Source organism: Kwoniella bestiolae, chromosome 4 (assembly GCF_000512585.2).
Source record: "Kwoniella bestiolae CBS 10118 chromosome 4, complete sequence".
Lineage (NCBI taxonomy): Eukaryota > Fungi > Basidiomycota > Tremellomycetes > Tremellales > Cryptococcaceae > Kwoniella > Kwoniella bestiolae.
In genome coordinates this window covers 1,476,332-1,495,136 of record NC_089244.1, presented here as the reverse complement: position 1 = coordinate 1,495,136, position 18,805 = coordinate 1,476,332, and the positions used below count along the sequence as shown (strand labels likewise).

At 47.1% G+C, this 18,805-nt stretch overlaps 7 protein-coding genes across 7 annotated transcripts; 4 read left to right on the top strand and 3 right to left on the bottom strand.

The window, feature by feature from the left end:
* Nucleotides 1–392: 392 nt before the first annotated feature.
* On the top strand, nucleotides 393–3,086 carry I302_106134 (uncharacterized protein; the record flags this gene model as incomplete). The annotated part of the gene is made up of 8 exons (XM_065870218.1): nucleotides 393–1,123; nucleotides 1,199–1,302; nucleotides 1,370–1,757; nucleotides 1,824–1,993; nucleotides 2,078–2,166; nucleotides 2,227–2,319; nucleotides 2,389–2,694; nucleotides 2,820–3,086. The coding sequence occupies 8 exons, from the start codon at nucleotides 393–395 to the stop codon at nucleotides 3,084–3,086; spliced, it is 2,148 nt and encodes a 715-aa protein (XP_065726290.1).
* Nucleotides 3,087–3,247: 161 nt separating this feature from the next.
* On the bottom strand, nucleotides 3,248–6,444 carry I302_106133 (uncharacterized protein; the record flags this gene model as incomplete). The annotated part of the gene is made up of 4 exons (XM_065870217.1): nucleotides 3,248–4,306; nucleotides 4,376–4,492; nucleotides 4,539–5,381; nucleotides 5,446–6,444. 4 exons carry the CDS (start codon nucleotides 6,442–6,444, stop codon nucleotides 3,248–3,250), a joined length of 3,018 nt encoding a protein of 1,005 aa, XP_065726289.1.
* A 1,729-nt stretch (nucleotides 6,445–8,173) lies between these two features.
* Nucleotides 8,174–8,998, top strand: I302_106132 (uncharacterized protein; the record flags this gene model as incomplete). Its single annotated transcript, XM_065870216.1, has 3 exons — nucleotides 8,174–8,202; nucleotides 8,466–8,616; nucleotides 8,924–8,998. 3 exons carry the CDS (start codon nucleotides 8,174–8,176, stop codon nucleotides 8,996–8,998), a joined length of 255 nt encoding a protein of 84 aa, XP_065726288.1.
* Nucleotides 8,999–9,216: 218 nt separating this feature from the next.
* On the top strand, nucleotides 9,217–10,090 carry I302_106131 (uncharacterized protein; the record flags this gene model as incomplete). Its single annotated transcript, XM_065870215.1, has 7 exons — nucleotides 9,217–9,374; nucleotides 9,436–9,488; nucleotides 9,555–9,630; nucleotides 9,691–9,700; nucleotides 9,753–9,770; nucleotides 9,932–9,992; nucleotides 10,050–10,090. The coding sequence occupies 7 exons, from the start codon at nucleotides 9,217–9,219 to the stop codon at nucleotides 10,088–10,090; spliced, it is 417 nt and encodes a 138-aa protein (XP_065726287.1).
* Nucleotides 10,091–10,563: 473 nt separating this feature from the next.
* Nucleotides 10,564–12,705, top strand: I302_106130 (uncharacterized protein; the record flags this gene model as incomplete). Its single annotated transcript, XM_019191874.1, has 3 exons — nucleotides 10,564–11,345; nucleotides 11,407–11,461; nucleotides 11,521–12,705. 3 exons carry the CDS (start codon nucleotides 10,564–10,566, stop codon nucleotides 12,703–12,705), a joined length of 2,022 nt encoding a protein of 673 aa, XP_019046504.1.
* Nucleotides 12,706–12,959: 254 nt separating this feature from the next.
* I302_106129 (uncharacterized protein) lies at nucleotides 12,960–16,039 on the bottom strand (the record flags this gene model as incomplete). Its single annotated transcript, XM_019191873.1, has 8 exons — nucleotides 12,960–13,733; nucleotides 13,796–14,278; nucleotides 14,330–14,497; nucleotides 14,555–15,254; nucleotides 15,318–15,348; nucleotides 15,406–15,630; nucleotides 15,694–15,719; nucleotides 15,780–16,039. 8 exons carry the CDS (start codon nucleotides 16,037–16,039, stop codon nucleotides 12,960–12,962), a joined length of 2,667 nt encoding a protein of 888 aa, XP_019046503.1.
* Nucleotides 16,040–16,386: 347 nt separating this feature from the next.
* Nucleotides 16,387–18,191, bottom strand: I302_106128 (uncharacterized protein; the record flags this gene model as incomplete). The annotated part of the gene is made up of 12 exons (XM_065870214.1): nucleotides 16,387–16,607; nucleotides 16,699–16,811; nucleotides 16,864–16,907; nucleotides 16,990–17,133; nucleotides 17,217–17,325; nucleotides 17,390–17,501; nucleotides 17,585–17,603; nucleotides 17,659–17,694; nucleotides 17,751–17,774; nucleotides 17,840–17,891; nucleotides 17,962–18,067; nucleotides 18,140–18,191. 12 exons carry the CDS (start codon nucleotides 18,189–18,191, stop codon nucleotides 16,387–16,389), a joined length of 1,032 nt encoding a protein of 343 aa, XP_065726286.1.
* Nucleotides 18,192–18,805: the final 614 nt, after the last annotated feature.

The window sequence follows — 18,805 nt, the reverse complement described above, 5'->3', positions numbered from 1 at the left end:
GAGTAGGTCGAGCGATCGAGTACGCTCGAATTAAACAGTAAAAGTATATATTCTATGCATGCTTCGTATAGCCAAACGCTGCATCAGAGAGGCTCGGGGTGTCACCATGCACAGACCACAGACCGCAGACCACTCTGACTCTGGACCTGATCTAGTATTTTCCCTTCCGGCGGGAACCGAATTACATTATAGAACGCGTGGATATGGATTGTTGACTTTTAAGATTACTTTCTCATCGTTCATCATACCATCATTCATCATTCATCATTCATCATCCACCTTGTCATACCATATTACTAAAAAACAAAAGATGTCTCAGCAAACCACTAGATAGGATAAGACAGTCTCACTCCACTCCACTTCGCACGACTACCCCCTAGCCCCATCCCAAGATGGAAGGTGAACCCCTTCCCATCCCCATCCCCACTCCCGCCCCACTCCCCTCCGCTCTCACTTCACCCACCTCCTCACCCATCCTCCTCGATACCCTCGTCCTCCTAGTCCTGCGCATAATCTACTTCTTCCTCTCCCGCCGATTCCTCCTCGCAGCAGTCAACCCCCGCTTACGCAACATCTCTCAGCCCGAACAGCTTCTTCCCTCCACCACACCATCCAACGATGTTCATGTTCGAAGAGAAAGCAGAGTGGGAAGTATAGCAGAATCAGATTTAGATACCGAGGACGAAGCTCTCCTAGGTGGGATCTCACCTACCTCCTCGTACCCTGGTTCACCCATTCGTAAAGACTCGTCTTTACCTGGAGGAGGGAAAGATTATTTCCCAAGAGCAGAACCGTACATCACTGCTTCTGGACCTTCCTCGCCTGGACCATCCACCTCCATACTGCCCATTATGCCCCGGGAAGATAATATAGAATTACAACAGCTGGGCATCAAGCTGAAAGAAGCTGGTTCGGGCGTGTCGAAGAAGGTGCTTCAGCTCACTCATGGGAGTGGTAAGAATAGAGAGTCGGGATTGCAAGCTCAGCAAGGGACGAAAGCTATCAAGAAAGCTACGAAGGGGTTACATAGATTCTCGAGGGTGTTGTTTGGGATTTGCTTTGCCGAGGGATGTAATCTGTTGACGCTGGTGATCTTCCATGCGGTTGGGATACTGCATTCGAGGTGAGTGGGCTGAAGTCATCAGAATAGGATCGGGGCAAATGGAAGCGAAGCTGATGGTATCCTGTTTTTGTGTAGATCGAGAAGAGTGAATTTCTCTATATCACTGCACGTCATCTTAGCTATTATCCTACTGGTGGTACCATTGGTTCAATGTCTCTTATTGACTTATCGATCCAGAGGTAAGCTTTCAGCTGTATCCAGCTGATGTAGGGGTGAGAGGTATTAGCTGATCTATACTAAATGCAGAATCTTCATCAACATCTACAAAACCCTCGCGATCGACATCTCTCTCACTCACATCCCGGTTCCTCATCTCCCTTATCCCCTTCACACTCTACATATTCCTCTTCACGAGAATCCCCCCCTACATCACCGCCATTCCCATCACACCAGCCCCTGTCCCGCCTACGCCTGTACTCGAAGTAGATGATCCCTCGTCGACCGCATCGACAATCGACGAAGCTATCGTGCAATGGTCTACATCAGGTCCAGAAGGGTGGGAAGAAGGTGGATGGCTTGCGCCTAGTTTGGGTAGAGTGGTAGTGCTGGGTGTACTGGTGTTAGGTAGTTTATCGGGTTTTGGGGCAGTGAGATCAGCTTGGAATTTCTTCGAACATGCTATAGGAGCTGGAAGGTGAGTCAACTGAAAAGCTCCTGGCATCTTCGAGGGATCTAGCTGAATTTGATCTCAAATATGTAGTCGCTCGTTGACAGACAATGACATTCTCCAAGCTGAACGATCGCTGTATCGCGTACGACATGATCTGGTAACTAAGAAAGAGGAGATCAGCCGTGTGGAAGCTGCTAGTGGGACTAGTACACCTGCAAGGGGAGGTTGGATGGGAAGGATGTTTGGGAGTCAGAATCAGGGTGAGTGACGAGTCTCGGCTCCGACTCTCTATATGTCAAAAACTGAATAGCAAGGATGATGCTGATGACGCTTGTGGACGATAGAGGCTATGTCATTGCAAGCTGAGTTGAGTGGGCTGAAAACGATGGAACATCAAGTATCAAAGTCATTGAAAGCTATGAAGTTGCGCAAGGTGAGCTAACCAACGCGTGATGGGTCTGAAGAGAGCTCATATGTGTATCTTGTACCGTAGAAACACCAAGATTTTGGTCAAACCTTCCGTGGACAGCTATACAATCTCTTCGGATACGTATTTGCCATCTACTGCGCCGCTCGTCTGATCATGGTGAGCTATCAGATTCCCCTTCGTCCAGGACAAGTCGAGTCATTGAGCTTACATTCGTACAACCTAAAGTGTCTTCCCTCCCTATTCTTCGCTCCTCTTACTCGTTCTCAAGCTTCCTCGGACACCCAAGAGGGCAAAGGCAATACCAACGGAGATTGGATCTCCTTCCTGCTCGCTCTGGCCATATCGAAGCTCCCAGCTGGATCGATCGACATAGATGTTCCTTCTTGGAGTAGATCGATATCCATCATCTTGACGGGTGTATTGATCTTATCGAGTTTGGCGCAGGTCATGAGGAGTTTGAACAAAGTGCTGAGATTGACTAGTAAGACTGTTGGCGCGGGATTCTTGCTGTTGAGTTTGGGGCAGTTGTTTGTGAGTCACGCTTGTTCTGAATATCACCGTTTGGCATTTGACGGCTCATGCACAAGAAGACTGGGAGGGAGGATCGCGAAAGAAAGAAGGACCGTGAACCATAGCTGATCATTCGTGTAACAAAGGCAACATACGTGATATCCCTCCTCGTGCAACTCCGCACATCCCTCCCGCCAGCCCCACCCGAAGACCCCCACGCCTCACCAATATCACCTCACCTCGACCCATCCCAGACGGATCACTCGTTATTATCGACCCTACCAGATTTCCGAGTCTTCGGGAGACTGTTCGACGTCACTTTCCTATTCGCTGCGCTGGGCACGGCGCTGTACAGGTATATAGCTATGAAAGTCAATGGGGCGGATGACGTAGGTGAGATATATAGATTGTAGATATGGGTAGATAGAGTACTATGGACAATCGATATACAATACGGTAGATAGTTTCTTGAGTTGGGTCTTTTGGATAACCCATTAGATATATGCATAAAATACAACATTGTACAGTACGATGCTATAGTAACACAGGGTATATCCGTGCAAGGTATGTATGACTATACTTTGTTAGTTGACGGGTTATTCCAAATGTCCGTCAACTCCTTCACCATCTCCTCATCATCCGCGCTTCTGACCGGATCCGACGACCCATTCTGTCGTCCCCCTCGCTCGACCTCAACCGAATCTTCCACCTCCGACACACTCCCTTCAGTCTCTACGTCCGTCCCCCAATCGCTCGGTCCATCTTCCATACCCACCGAAGGCTGATCAGGCATCTTCGAAGATACGTTGACTGTGAATGGGGAAACCTCGTTAATCGGGGGTGAATAAGATAGGATAATGCCATTATGGAATACCTGGCTCGATCTCGATCTCGTTCTTTTGGGAGTCTCAAAGTTCCCTTCTTCTCCTCCCTCCGCATCTCCATCGGGACTGATGGGAGACGTTATCTGAGATTGTGGGCGAGGCGACTTTGAAGTTTTCCTACGCTCAGAATCAATCATGTGCAGATGTGAGCTTCGGGCTAACTTCCTTGCATTACCGGTCTGCCCGTTTTGCCTAGCTACAGCAGAAGATAACGATCCCCTAGGTTTGGGGCTCGTCAAGTTAGAGAAAGTGGAGTTGGAATATCCACCCGATCCTGAATGTACTGGCGAGGAAGACAATTGATGTGGTTCTGTAGCTGACACCGAGCGGAAATTCGTTATAACTCCAGGAGGTAATCTTCTTTGACGCATGGCTGAGGAATTGGGTGTACCGGGTCTTCTCGAGATCGAATTAGATTTACCATGCAATCGAGTCTTAGAAGAGATAGGAGTGGGAGTAGGCGAAGTGGGTGAATTGATGTCCTGCTGAGAGTCGTTGATATCTGATAAACTCTTGGGTCGACCCTCACCTATCACTGCTGGTGGTCTTCCTGCACCCATATCGATCCTCAATCCAGTCAAGGGACCAGAAAAGCTCTTGCTGCCATATATGCTTCTACGTCGTTTCGCTTCGGCAAGTAATGGTTTAAGGACGGTATTGATGGTCGAGCTTCGGCTGATCACACCTAGAATGATGATGATGAACATGACGAAGAGCTGGGCCAGACCACGACGACGCTCGTATCCGAGCTGGACGATCCCAATCAAGATCAGCTCCTCATACGGCTAACACACCTGGCGTGACGGAGCTGTACTCACCTCTTCGGCCAGACCACGCATCTGCGATTGAAGTGTCTTTCGCTCCTCCTCGAATGCCGAACGTTGCTGTTCAAGTTGCGAAATCACCTTTCCCAGCCTATCCTCCTGTCTCATACGCTATACCAGAAGTCAGCTGTGCACCCTTGACTATGGTGCAGCTTACCTCCTGCTCCCATCTACCTCTATCTTCTCCTTCCCAGTCGCCCTTCCACTCGTCCCACCCCTTCTCTACTCTAGTCAACATATGCCTCATGACTTTAGCTTGCTCTTCGATATAACGAGCTACGAGTGTCGAATTACCTTCAAGATCATTAAGTCGACGGATAATGAACGCATAGATGGACTCGGAAGAGTCGGAACGTGGCGGAGCATTTCGAGTGTAAGTGGAGGAAGAGGATGAGGACGGCGAAGATAGCGAAGTCGATGAAGGTGAAGACTCTGTCGAAACTCTAGCGGTGGTCTGTGAGGTAGCAGGTGTCTCAGAAGTGGTATTGGTGGCTGCTTTCGTCTCTGAAGTCAAGCCACTTGATGCACTGATCGTCGCAGAAGTGTCTTTGCTTGATGAGACCACGGCGGAAGTAGTGGTCGTGGTCGAAGGGGCCTCCTTGGACTTTGTCTTTGTGACCTTTGTCTCTTCCAATTTCGACAGAATAGCCGTTTCGGACAGTATATCAGGGACGACCCTCCCAGCTTGCTCATGCAACAGCTTTTCCAACGCGTCCAGCTCCTTCTCCCTCTCCTGCTGTTTCACCTTCTCGACCCTTTCTTTCTTCTCCTTTTCTTCTCTCTCTTTCGCCCTTCTTTCCTCCGCCTCTTTCTCTTTAGCTTCGTTCTTTCCTTTCGATACTGCACTGAGCCGTTTCTGCTCCCATTTGAAAGCCTCCATCTGGTTCATCCCGTAGACCTTGAGCTGGGATACCGGACAGTAATATTCTGTTCCGTAGAATGAAGGGAAGTCGAGACGGATGAATCGGTGGAATGAGGTAGGTTGGGAAAGGGTGAAAGTCTATGATTCCTCTCGCTGAGTAAGCTTTTATCCAGTGGCACACCTAATTGGATACTTAGCTTACCTGGACGCCTCGTACATTCTTGCCTACGAACGAACCAACCTCTTTCCATTTTACACTTCGTCCCGTAACATCATCCGCCGGATCATCTTCAAACTCTTCATCATCCTCTCCACCCACACTGATTCTTACTTCTCTTACTACTCCGCTGAAAAACTCCCATATGGCAACTTCTACAGCTTCTATCCTAATTTCGTCACATAATTCAACTACCACCCAATGTTCCTTGGCTTTACACGGTGTGAGCATATACCGATCTCGCGACTTGTGTAAGAGCGACGAGGCGTGTTGAGTCTGAGGTGAAGAAGAATGTATACGAGCTGAACAATCTGGTGAGGCGTAGTTGTAACGATTATGGTGTTGTGCTGGAGGGGGTGATGCGGATGGCTGTGAGGACGCACTTTGACCGGTAGAAGATTGCTGTTGGTCGGGTTTTCCCTTGCTTTTAGGAGACGATGATGCAGCAGAAGAGAAAGTATTGGAAGAGTCGTTCGAGTTGGATTGACCAGATGTCACGTCGGTGGGAGGATGAGGGACTTCAGAACTAGTATTTGATTCTTCGTTCTCAGTGGGCTTCGAAGCTTGTTCATCCTCCTCTTGGTACTCCCGCTCATCTTCCTCAGCTTGCTTGATCTTCTTCCAGTCTTCAAAGCTGATGAATGGTTCCGGCGTCTCGGTCGCCTCTGGAACACTGGATGTGGGAGACTTGGCAGATGGCTCGGTGGCCACGGTTATGTTGTTTGGATCATCGTCAACAGTCGGGTCATTGAAACTATAACATTCATCCAGCTTCTTGAGGTCATACCATATATCGCGGTAGCTTGTTTCGTCATCTAAGAAATTCACTTCAGAGTTCCTGTGAAGGCGTGTATGATCTGTAGTGGAAGCAGAATCGTTCGAGTTGCTTATTGTCGAGATAGCCGAAGTGTTGGGCTCAGCCTGTGCCTGAGTAGCTACAACAAGAATACTGTGCACCAAAGAATACAAGTATCGACGGCGCATCTTGAAGCTAGCCTTGAGACCATGAGCAGCGGAGCTCCCAGGCGAGAGGGATCAGAGATGTATTAGCTACGAAACAATTCCAAAAGAAACAAAGTTGAGAAATGAGAAATGAGAAATGAGAAATGAGAAAGGAGAAAGGAGAACTGAGATATCGTCATCAACTTTGGTGATCTTTTCGGCGAGCTCCGACACGAGGTTACACTTAATTTTGATTCCGTTAGTAGCCAGTTTGACTAGTTTGATGCTTATCAGCGACAATGCCATTTCTGCTGTTCTTCTCTTCTTCCCCTTTCTTCCACTTTCATCTGACCAGCTCGATCAAGGTGCCTCATGTGCTATAAGATCAAAGCACATAAAGGCGTATGTCTGAGCATACAGTGACTGATAATTGGGGGAAATTCGCTCTATCACCAACCACTGAACAGTTAGTCAATTTGGTTGACTCGGTCAGAGTCAGTGGGGAGCAAATCAATTCCAAATTCAGGCTCAATATGATTGGGATAACCACGTTTGTTGGTTTTCCTTACCTCGTTGTAAATGATTTTGTTGACTTTTACTTTCTGTTAATCAGAAATGCGTCATCATCGAAGTCATCGGTCATATTGTACACATCAAAATGTATTTTGAATGTATAACTTGTCATTTGGCAAGATCCGGTGATTTGTCAGACACGCCGATCAAAACTCTTTCGATTGCTTGGTAGACCGATAGCCTTAACCCAAGCCTCCACAAGTTCAAGTCAAGCTATCGCAACAAGCCATCTCGTCACCGCACAGTTTTTGATCATGATCTTGATCTTGTCGGTTATCTTCGCTCCGTCCCTTCGTCCCCATCCTAATTCTCGGTTATATGGCATCATCCATCATCAAACATGGGGACTTTCAAATCATGTCCATGTCCGCTACATGCGGACAAGAGGGACCTGATGTCATATTTGAGGATGGTTTGTTCTTCCTCTCCTGGTCCTCAGCTATTCTACCCCAGCTTACGTAAGAATTGACAAACATGCGCAAGGGTATCGAAAAACACACTGATGGTGGCGCGAGCTCAAAACTCTGAACCCTTATCTCTTTGATTGTTTAATACAACCGACCCATACAGCGCAGGAAAGGAACAGACAAGTACTTGTGAAACTCGAAACTCGAACAAGAGGGATCTGGTCCCTTGCCTTTTCTTCTTCTTTTGCGTAGTTTCAACCTTGAGGACTATTCTGATTTACGTTAGTTAGTCTAGATTCAAGCCGATCAAATTCAACATCTTCGCTTTTTGCCTCCACTGACATAGTGCAGTATTCCCATCTTCTCAGCTGTTTGTGCTTCTCTTACGACAATCATACTCCCTCCTCCTTCCCGCTTTTCCTTGGGTAGGGATGGAATGCTTCTGGACCAGGGAATGAAACGTTGTTACACCCAAAGAAGAAAAGGGAAGTCAAATGAGGGTCATAGGATGATGATGTGGATCGACGAGGACTTGTCATGAGAAGAGGAATTGAATAAAAAGGATAAAGAGCTTAAACATTTTGTAATGTTGAACATATTTCCTTGTACTCACAGACTCATACTCCATTTTTATCGTGATTGATCTCAGTGTACACACGTTAGAATTTTCTTTGCCACAGCGGAACACCAACCTACCTGGCATCGCCATTCATTCATCCTTCGCCTCCGGTCATATCCTTATCGAATTGTCAACTCAACTATTTGCGACGAAGTGGCGACGAGGTCTGGACATGGCACCCAGAATACCATTCTTCGGTCGGTGAGTTTGTTCTACTTAGTATGCGTAATATGCGTAATGATACCCGCAAATAAGCGGAATCGAGGGCAGTACACAGCCTTTCGTCATCATTCTCTTTTTTCTCTCTCATCAGTGCCACAACCCTTTTCTGCTCCTTCTCCGACGTGGCCCCTCCTTTGATGGTCTAGTCTCTTAAAATAGGTACCATCAACCAAAAACGAAATCGCACTAAACGCGTGTTTGCTAATTCTTTCCTAATGCCTGCCTGTGTCGAAAACATCTAGTCGACAGAATCGTGGGTCCGACTCTCAACGTTACGGTGGTCAACAAGCAGGGTACTATCAACAGCAACAGCAGGAAGATGCACCCCCTCAACCTGGATTGCTGTCGTACATGCCAGCAGTAGGGGATGACGGAGATAGTCCACCTTCAGGGGTAAGTCTAATTTGGCAGGTCAGGTCGTGTTTTGGTCGTGTTTCTCTTGAATCGTTCTACTCGATCTCTAATTGCTCCTTTCATCATTATCAATCACAAACACGACTTTTCTAAACCTCAGTGACATGGGAAAGTGGGGTAAGTGGAGTGTCACACCAGAAAGCTTTCATGCTTCTTTCCTCAACTCCATCTAATTACCTTCTCTCCACTCAAATCAATCTAGAAGTATTCGTGGATCATACTAATCTTCGGTAACGATGGTTCTGTTGATCGAACAGCATTATGGATCACCCTATGATTCGTCCAGGTACGTTCTGTCAAACTCGCTTTAAAGTCGTTTTGGGAAGTCCAATGGTCTAATTACCCCCACGAGGATCCTTGATCGATATTGTCAATCTTCTAATTTCCAAGCTAAACATGAACCGACTCGTTTAATCATTGATGAGAGCGCAAGAAGCAGAAGCAGCGCTTGTTGGGGAAAAGAAGAAGGGAAATTACAAATCACAGATATAAGCTGAACTGACTGATGTGTTTTCTTTCTTACCCCTGCCCTTCCTTTTTTGGAAATTAAACCAAAACAAAAATACAAATAACTCGAAAATGTCCTTCTTTCGAAAACGAGGGGGAAGTAGTCGAGAGTATTACCGTCAGCCGCAACAGCAAGAACCACCACCACCGAGTCGGGAGCGAAATCAATATGCTGCTGCCATCGCTGCGGAAGTAGGTAATAGGGATGAGAAGTGGGATATTTACTATCAGTGGGTTCATCTGATCACCCTTCCAGATGCTCCTCGAGCTCATCATGGGTACCGTGAACAGTTCGTTCTTACTGCACACTTGCCGACACTCACAATGCTACTGGTACAGGAACAGTTAGTTGATTTTGATGCTATTGCTATTATGTCAGGATGTAGCTCATATAGTTCTAATCATTGAAGCTTGGTGGTTCCCCGAGCCTGGAAGGAACATCCACACGTTATCGATGTTCTCTGCTTCGAGGTACCCTCCTATAGAGTAGGTGTCATGTCCTTTTGTCTTCCCGTTCTCTTGACTAAGCTGACCATGAAAGTACAGGGACGTCAAAGTGAGTTTCATGAGACTGCGTTTCCTCAAAGACTGATACGGTGTATTGCCAGTACTACGATATGCATCTGGTGAGTATAAATTGTGAGAGATGAAAGCTGACTTCGTAGCCAAATGGAACGAGACTAGAGAATGGTGAGTCGTCAAGCATGGTTAAGACTGGAGTCCTCCGCTGACAACTCTGATAAATAGTCATGTTGTAAGTCAATCATTGTCAGATCAGCACTGACAGCGCAGTCGATACATTGGACCAGATACCCCTGAACTAGGCTGGCTAGGGGATTATGTCGGATGTGAGTTTGCATTTGATGACAGATATTTATGGTCGTTGTTTACTGATTAGCATGCAGATAATTTGAACCTGGTCACTTTCGACATGAAGCCCATCTAGATATCTCGAACGGGTGAGGTGAAATAGACGCTAGATAAGAGGAAATCAGGATGGTCTCAGAGTGAGACCTCATTTGGTGGCTGGGAAGCTGAGAGGAAAGGAATCTGAAACACCGCATACACGAAAATACTGTAGATAGAGTTATCATTCCGATTGTGCCCAGGGCCCAGAACGCCTTCTTGATATCTTGGACTGGAAACATCTCATATTATACCATGCTACTGACTTTGACTGATCCAAGATCTCCCGCTGAGATTTCACTACGGATCTCGATTATTGACCCTCATCAAACAGACTTGAAAATGATAACTCTACTTATGATACTGTTCCGCGAAGAATTCTGGTCTTTCTTCTCTCCTTCTATCCCTTTCGAACCCCTGTTGTACAGGCTTACCCTACTCTTCGTAACTCCAAAAGTCGCTGTGCGGCATTCCATTCATACTCATCCAAGAGACCAAGGCAGGACCGACAAAATGACATCTTCAAGTCCCATCAAAAACAGTCGCTGGATCACGACTCTGCCGCTCCTTCTCGCGCCTTTGGTGGTAGCTGCCCCACTTCCTACCGACTCTGCTGCTCCTGCCATGACGACTTCTTCGATGTCATATCCCATGATCACCGATATGGGTACCACCAGATACACCTTTGCTCCGCCTCCCACTATCACGGCGTCCCCTACAGCCATGGCAGACTCGTTCGACTTCGGCTTGAGCGAAAGCGATTCCAATTGGGAAGGGTATGCCACTGCAGCACCAGCTCAATTTGATGATCCCTCTGCTCAACCTACTGTAGTACCCGTTATCATCCAGCCAGGGGATACCTCGAATGATGCGTATGCTCTCAGTCCTACTCCCACGGCGTCATGGGCCTTACCACCAATGTTCTCCGACATGTCGCCGTTCCAGGTATCCTCCTACGCTGCGGGGAAACACAACATGGCTATTCTATCGGGATCACCTGCACCCGCCAATAACGCAGGTGGAACCAATCCCGATGGATCTACTCCGACCGAGCCCTGGGATATTTCTAGAAATGCTTTGCAGATCCTATATCCCAGTGGATCAATCAATCCAGGTAACAAGCCTCAGGGAGGAGCAGAGTTCTATGCGGCTCCGCTGGATATCACCAAAGCGACGAATGCAAGTTTGGAGTATAGCGTGTATTTCCCGCCAGACTTTGATTTCGTGAAGGGTGGTAAGTTGCCGGGACTTTATGGTGGGCATAAAGGGTGTTCGGGAGGTAATGCAGCTGAGGAGTGAGTTTTTCTCTTTGGTCATGAAGTTGTGGATATGGATTGATCTTGGTCCGGGTTATAGCTGTTTCAGTACCCGTCTAATGTGGCGAGCAGGTGGTCAAGGTGAACTCTACCTGGTAAGTCAGCTCATACCATCCAGTGGAATTCACTCAGCTAATACCTTTGTATCACGAAGTACGCCCCAAAAGATAAACAGACTCCTTCTCTCTGTCAGACTCCCCCCAAATCCCTGTGCGATGCAGCCTACGGTCTATCGATAGGTAGGGGCGCGTGGAAATTTGCTCTGGGAGATTGGACGACGGTCCGTCAAGATGTGTGGCTGAATACTCCGGGGCAGAATGATGGCGGGTTCAATATCTGGGTGAACGGTCAGCTGATCCTCTCAGCTAGTGATGTGCGGTACAGGGAGAACGGGGATAGTTGTATACAGGGCGAAGATGATGGTTCTGCCTCTTCGGCTAACGCTATGATCAATACCATCGGATTCGGTCAACCAGGAGGAGAAGACAGCGCTAATTCGACGATCTCGGCTTTGGACGAAGATTGGCAGATCTCCGAAGAGATGGTACATAGTAGTACTAGCACGACGATGGTATCGACCATTACTGTTACTGCTACTATGCCTCCTGTTTCGGCTTACTATACACCTTATACGCCATCAGCTACTATCACTGCTTCAGCTTCAGCTTCTGCTTCTGCTTCTGCTTCAGCTTCAGCTTCCACCTCGGGATCGACTGCAGCTTCATCTACTTCGTCTTCAGGTCTCAAGAAACGAGATGATCCTTCTTCTTCCCCAGATGCTACCTCGATAGCTGAACACGCCTTGGTAATTACCATCCCAATAACCGATTCCATCACCACGGTGACCACCGCAACTCCCACCACAGCATTCATCACCGTCCCCACAACCGATATCATAACCAGTACGATCACTCCCTCAGCATCAGTCGATACCATATTCAATACCATCTACGTCACTCAGACAAGCGCACAGCCGACCACTGTTACCGTCACTCCCGCCTCTTCTTCTGAAATCAGTCAAACACCCTCATACTCACCTTCTATCGATCTATCCAATAAGTCAATAGTGATTCATCCCGAACCAGCCGTAGTCCAACAAGCATACGAGTCAAACGGTCAATCGCAACCACTTCAACCTGTCATTCTTAAATCCCCTCCTGGTCAAATTATGAACACTCCCGAAGAGGTGAAGAACAGTATCCAATCTCAGACGCCATGCGGAGTCGGATTTATAGGTCTATTCTTCTCTACTTTCTTCGGGGGACATACCTCCGATTGGGCGAGTTCGAAGGATCAGTACACGTATTACAGGGATTTCAAGATGTGGATTAACAACTGAGTGCGGATGGGTTAAGACATGAGTAAGCGGGAGTAGCGATGGAGGTGACTGGGGATTGTCAATATAGAAAAGAAAGTCAAGGAGGTTAGGAGTAGTATTAGCAAGCTCAGTATTGAACATATGCATGAAAGATAGTAATTCCCTCATCCTTGTCTGTACCCATGAGAAATCCGATGCAATGCTACTATGCAGTGTACCCCTACCACATCATGTGACCCTTCCTTCCCTTCCGACGTACTGCGTGTTCCCAACGACTATGCAACCTCTCCAAACCCTTTCCATTCTAACACCTCCAACCATCTATGCACTTGCCGCAGATTCGTCACTAGTCTATTGCCCTGTTCCTCTATGGTTTCTAGAGAAGGTTGATATCCTTCTGGGTTTACCAAAGCCAACAGCTCGTCTAGTGATGCAGCAGGAGGCGGGGTCAGTCCAGAAGATGTGGACGAAGCATCATCGCCCAACGCTTTAGCAGCAGTCGATAATGACGACAAGGAAGATTCAGCAGACCCGATAGAGGGGAACGATCGTTTGTTTGAGGTAGGTATGACCACTTCGAGTAATGTCTTCTGCTTCATCTTTGATCCGGGTGTCTTCTTGGCTGTTGCGTTACTCTTCGAAGGCGTTGTGAAAGGGTTTTTGATTGGAGTTTTGGGGTTCGCAGTTGACTTTTTAGCAGGTTTGAGCGATTCGATGTGTTTTTGGAACCTCCATTCAATCCACTGTACGAGCTGTTTGACATCCTTGGACTGGCCAAAATGACTCCACCTTTCCACCGATGTTGGTAATCCCGAATCTCCACCTGTGTTTCCATCGACGCCGATACCCCAGACTAATAATCCTGATGCCCATCCCAAAGGTGGTCTGACATCATCGTCTATCTCCCTAGGTGCTAAAGCGTAGTATATTCTCCCGTCTAGATCGATACCCAGCGGTTCATGGCGCAAAGCTCGACGAGCAAGTTGAGCTTCGAGGTTGACGTTGATAAGATCGAGACGCATCGTGAAGTCTCTCATTTCCTTGTTGTACTATCACATAAGTAAGGGTCAGCTCATTCGACATACGCCCATGTTTGGACAGCTCGACTTACCTGTTCCTTGTGAGCCTTGGTCTCAGCAGCTGTCTTGCATTTCAATCTAGCCTCATTCAGCTTCTTCTTCCTAGTCTCCATCATAGACGTCTCTTTCTTGATTGCACTAGCATGTTTCCTCCTTATCTCGTTCTCAGGTACGAAATATTCCATATCGGCTCTGATCTTAGGTGATGACAAGGTTCTTTCAGCAAAAGCAAGGAGCATTCGCACCACCTCAGCTGGCGGAGGGATCCTAGAAGCGGCCGTCCGTCTTGATGGACCCGCAGTAAGCTCAGTAGCCCAAGCTGGGGTAGCCTGATCTTCGCCCAAGTCTAAAATAGCTCGAAGAGCAGAATTGTTGGCCTCAAGTCGTTCATCTACGATAGGTGGTGGAAGCTTGAGGTTGAGAGGCTCTGAGAGCATGTTATACATGCTCTGGAATCGAGCAAGATCGGCATAGTACCGCAATTCTTCGCGGATATTGAAAAGCGTGTCGACCAGCTGGACGACTAGTCAGCTTTGCTATAGCGTATGAAGTCAGAAGGAACTCACGTCTTCATCCTCGCTACCTTGCATTTCATCTTTGATCATATCCACCATTGCACCAGCGAACAGTCTGACACTAGCTTCCGTCAACGGTCGATCAAAATCATCTACAGGGAATAATGCTCTTTCGGGGAAGGACAGTACGTTGCGGAATCTGAACAAGTACTCTCGAAGCTAAACCAGCAATCAGCTCCATCATCGAAAGTTACTCCCCCAGCAGCGTTAACTCACCATGATCCTTTGTTCAGCTTCCTCTCTTCCTAATCTCGTAGCGACTTTCTCGAATATAGGAGGTTCAGGTATAACTTCAGGTTTCTTGACAGGTTTTGGCTTGACCTTTTTCTCCTTATCCTTCTCATCCTTCACTTTCTTCTTCGGAGTAGCTTTCTGAGCTTTCCCATCTTTTTTCGGTGTAGCTTTTCCATTTTCCTTGGATTTACCCTTCTTGATCTCCACCACAGGTGTATTTTTAGCTTTAGAACCGGACTTCTCCTTTGCTTTGCCATCTTTCTGTTTCGGTGTGGATACGGTAGATTTCGCTTTTCCCTTTTTATCCTTGGGTGTGCCCGAAACTGACTTGCCCTCACCATTGACTTTGGATGTTCTGCCTTTTTTCTTCTGCAATTCTGTGAAATTCTCGGCATCAAGATCGGTGAGATCTGTGGAATCAGAAGCGGATATAGAGTTTCTTTTCCTATTTCCTTTCTCGACTGACGTAGTACCATTTACTTTGGATGGTCTTGCGGCTTTCTTCTTGGAATGGTCCACCTCTATTTCTGATAATGCCGATTCGTCATCGGATTCAACTTTCTTGGTAGGTGTGGCGGTCGTGGGTTTGGAAGGAGTAGATTTCGAAGTGGATTGACCATTCTGAAGAGGTGTTGCGTGTATAGAAGAAGCGTTAGAGGCTCTGGCTGCTTTTGCCAAGTTCCTGTATTCCCAATCGCATATCAGAAAAAGCTCATTTAATAGAAGAAGAAAATGCTGAGCTTACCCTAAAGGTTCCAAGCCCTTCTTTTTCCGACCTATGACGAACGGTCAGCATCCAAACATGGTTCACGCGGAAGAAAGCAAGGACTCACACCCAGAAGCTTGGCAATCATCTCTACAGCAAGGACATTCCCATTCATATCCCTCTCCATCTGGCCCGTCAATAGAGCTCGAGGAATGGTTCTTTTTCTTCCTGATACTGCCGATCTTCTCTGGAGATAGACCATACCGGACCGTCAAGTCGCGATCGCAGTATGATAAATGGCATGGACGGTTGGGCTTTCCCTTCTTTTTCGCATTATTGCATTTGAGATAGCCTGTAACACCGATTAGCATATCAGCTCCTGGCCTGACATAGGGTAACAGACAATGAAGCTCACGATCGGCTTCACATTTCCTTCTACAGCTATCGTAGTCTCATGACTATCAGCGTAAACCATCCAGAAGAAGAGGAAGATCAACTCACATATGACAGTACGTTCCTTTTTCCTTCTTCCCATCTACACTGACCCCACCTTCAGATTGTCTCGCTTTCTTCTTAGCAGCTCGATCTACACTGCCATCGCTCTCTCTAGCCCTCTTCTTTCCTTTCCCATTGATAACCTTGACTTCCTCCTGTGCTGCCTCTTTTTCTGCCTCTTTTTCTGATGAGATCGTGCTTAGGTCAGATGTTGAGCTCTCCGAACGTGGGATGTCACTCGATCTCTTCAGTGGAGAGACCACCATCGTTGCAGCGGTGGTAGGTGACGAAAAGATTGAGGAGACAAGTGAGCAGAGATAAAGAGGGAAAGAGAAGAGTAAAATGATTTCATTTATTTTTTTGGTAATGTGCATACGATCCTTTCCTCGAACATGGCGCGCGTAGGACGCGTCTCCTTCAACATATACACATGCTCATCACATACACCCTTGTGGCGTTGTTTTCTTTCTTTCCTCTCAGCATGACTTAGTCAACTATGAATAGTAGGCAAGCATACATGAACCGCATATACAATGAGAAGAGCAATACGGCCCAGAATATATCTACTGATATCCTATGTCTGTATTCCATCAAAGACAATATGGAGACTAAACTACTCATGGCCCTTGATGACCCACCAATAACCCCAAGGACTCAACATCCCCTGAGCACCCAACGGACCAGCTATACCTCTCGATCTACCGCTGACCTCATCCGATATTCCAGGCATCAATTGATCGAATCCATCCTCATCTATCACTCCAGTTTCAAGAATCATCAGTCGAGCGGCATAAAGAAAGCTAATAGCGTTGAGTACTTCGTTCATTCCGACTTCTGCGAGTTTCCAATGAAATGCAATCAAGATCGTCAGCTATACACCGAAAAAGCCATATGAGGCTATTTATCTGCATTCATGTCTCCTTACCACTATGGGGATCTTCACTACATGCTTGCCTGTAATGATAATACACATCGATCCCATCCGCGTCGAATCCAGCTTCAACAAGGACTTGATCCATTTTGCTGAATAATTCGGTGCTGGTCAAGATCCATCAGCAAAGACCACCACATCCCTCGTGAAACGACTGACTCTATACCTCTGTACTGATATGCCGCTCTTAGGTGACCGATCATCTGCAACAGAATAATCCCGACAATCCATCACTCAGCATATTCCACACAGCTCGCCAATGCCAGTCTTCTTGGAAATACCCACTTGAGCCAAACAAGGCGCCAGGTCTTCCAGACTGTATCCTTCCCAAGCGCTGTGAAGCTGAAGCTGTGGTTCATGAACCAACAGTATACCGCCAGTTCGAAGGAGCCGATGAGCCTCTTTGACCATACTGGGATATTCGTCTGTCTGATCTCCGGTTTAGCATAGCCTTAAGGTCAGCCTCTCCCCCGTGTCTAGTGATCCCCAGATGATGTCTCCAGTAGACTCACAGCATGCAACATCTGACGTATATTCACTACATCAAATGAGTTCCCACCCAACGTCCGTAATCCTGCAGGAGCGTTGACCTGCATGAAAGTGCAATTCCGGAATTGGGAGCTGTTTTGGTGATAGTCCTTCAGCTTGCCTCGTGATCTACGGCTAGTCAATCCCTGAAACCCACTCATGCTGTAAGGGGGTTATATCTGTCTCGTCAGCCATTTGACCCATGTATACCAGACCTACCAATCCCGATGCAATCGACCTGAGGGAAAAGTTCGGCCATCTCCTGGATCCTGCAAAACGATGCCATGCATCATCAAATCAGCACTCCGCCTAAAAGGTAAGGTAAGGCCAACTTGTGTCGTCGATAACTTACCATAATCCAGTGCCACACCCTATATCCAATATCCTCTTATGGCGCCTGCTCCGGTCATCCAGTATCTCTTCGACGGGACCTCGATATAATCCAGGTAAGAGGCTGAGCAACTGAAGCGAACGTGAGCTGGCCTACTAAGTTGGTAGTTTTAGCAGTCGAGACATACAATGTAATGTAATCGATCTTGCCGCTAACAACAAGAAAGCAAAATCCTTGTCAGTCGTATCATACCATAGTAGTCCTGTCATCACCTACCACTACCTCCTCATGATCTGCCGGTAAGCGATACACCCACGATGCATTGTTACTGAAAACAGCAGCCTAGACATCAGCCGCACGGACCGACCGGTCAACTATCTTGTTAAAGGACGACCCACTAGGTTCGCTCAGCTTCGACAAAGTAATCTGCCTGGGAGAAATCGTTGTTCTGTCCAGAGTGTCGCGATTCAATTTCGTCATCGTCCTCATCGTTCGATTGCGAGGCTAAATTTCTCAGCCAAATGTCAGCACAGCTCCCCATCCTCGATTACAAGACCAGATCAATATGTAACTTACCATAATGTTGGCTGTGAGCTCGTAAAGGACTGCTTGAATCTTGGTAGTCCATCTTGAGGATCCAAGTTGAGATCTGCTGTTCGGACTGGATCAAGCAATCTTTCTTCTCCCTCGTAGGTGTATAGCAAATGATCTTCCACAATTGATGGATCGATCTGCTACATATATTGGTATGTATTTGAGACGAAAGAAGCAAATTCGCTTTCACCTCGTTTTCTCGTGTGTACTTGATCTGTATGTATTAAACTCAATCAAAAATCATCACCAAATCAACTGATCGAGATCGCAAAGCATTCTTGTCCTTTTCTTTCCTTTCCTTTTCGCTTGGATATGTTGATGGTTGATGTCGGATCAGAGGCCCATCATCATCCTTCGGGTCGGGCAAAGACGATCATGAGTTGAACTAGGAGCGCGGGAGAGGGAGATTGCCTAGTGTAGGAAGTATCGGGGTTGAAACTGAACAAAAAACTTGTGATGTATGATGTTGAGGAATCAAAAGCACACAGTTTGATAGTGTAGTTTGTTTATGTGGATGAATGTGCGGATTTAGTGGGCTACAACGCAAGGGGGTTCCTTTACCTCCATCAAAATGTCGTGTGATGGCCGAACAACTTGACTTGGTTTCACTCTTACTCGTTGATCGTGTGGCGAATGCTTGGATAGTAG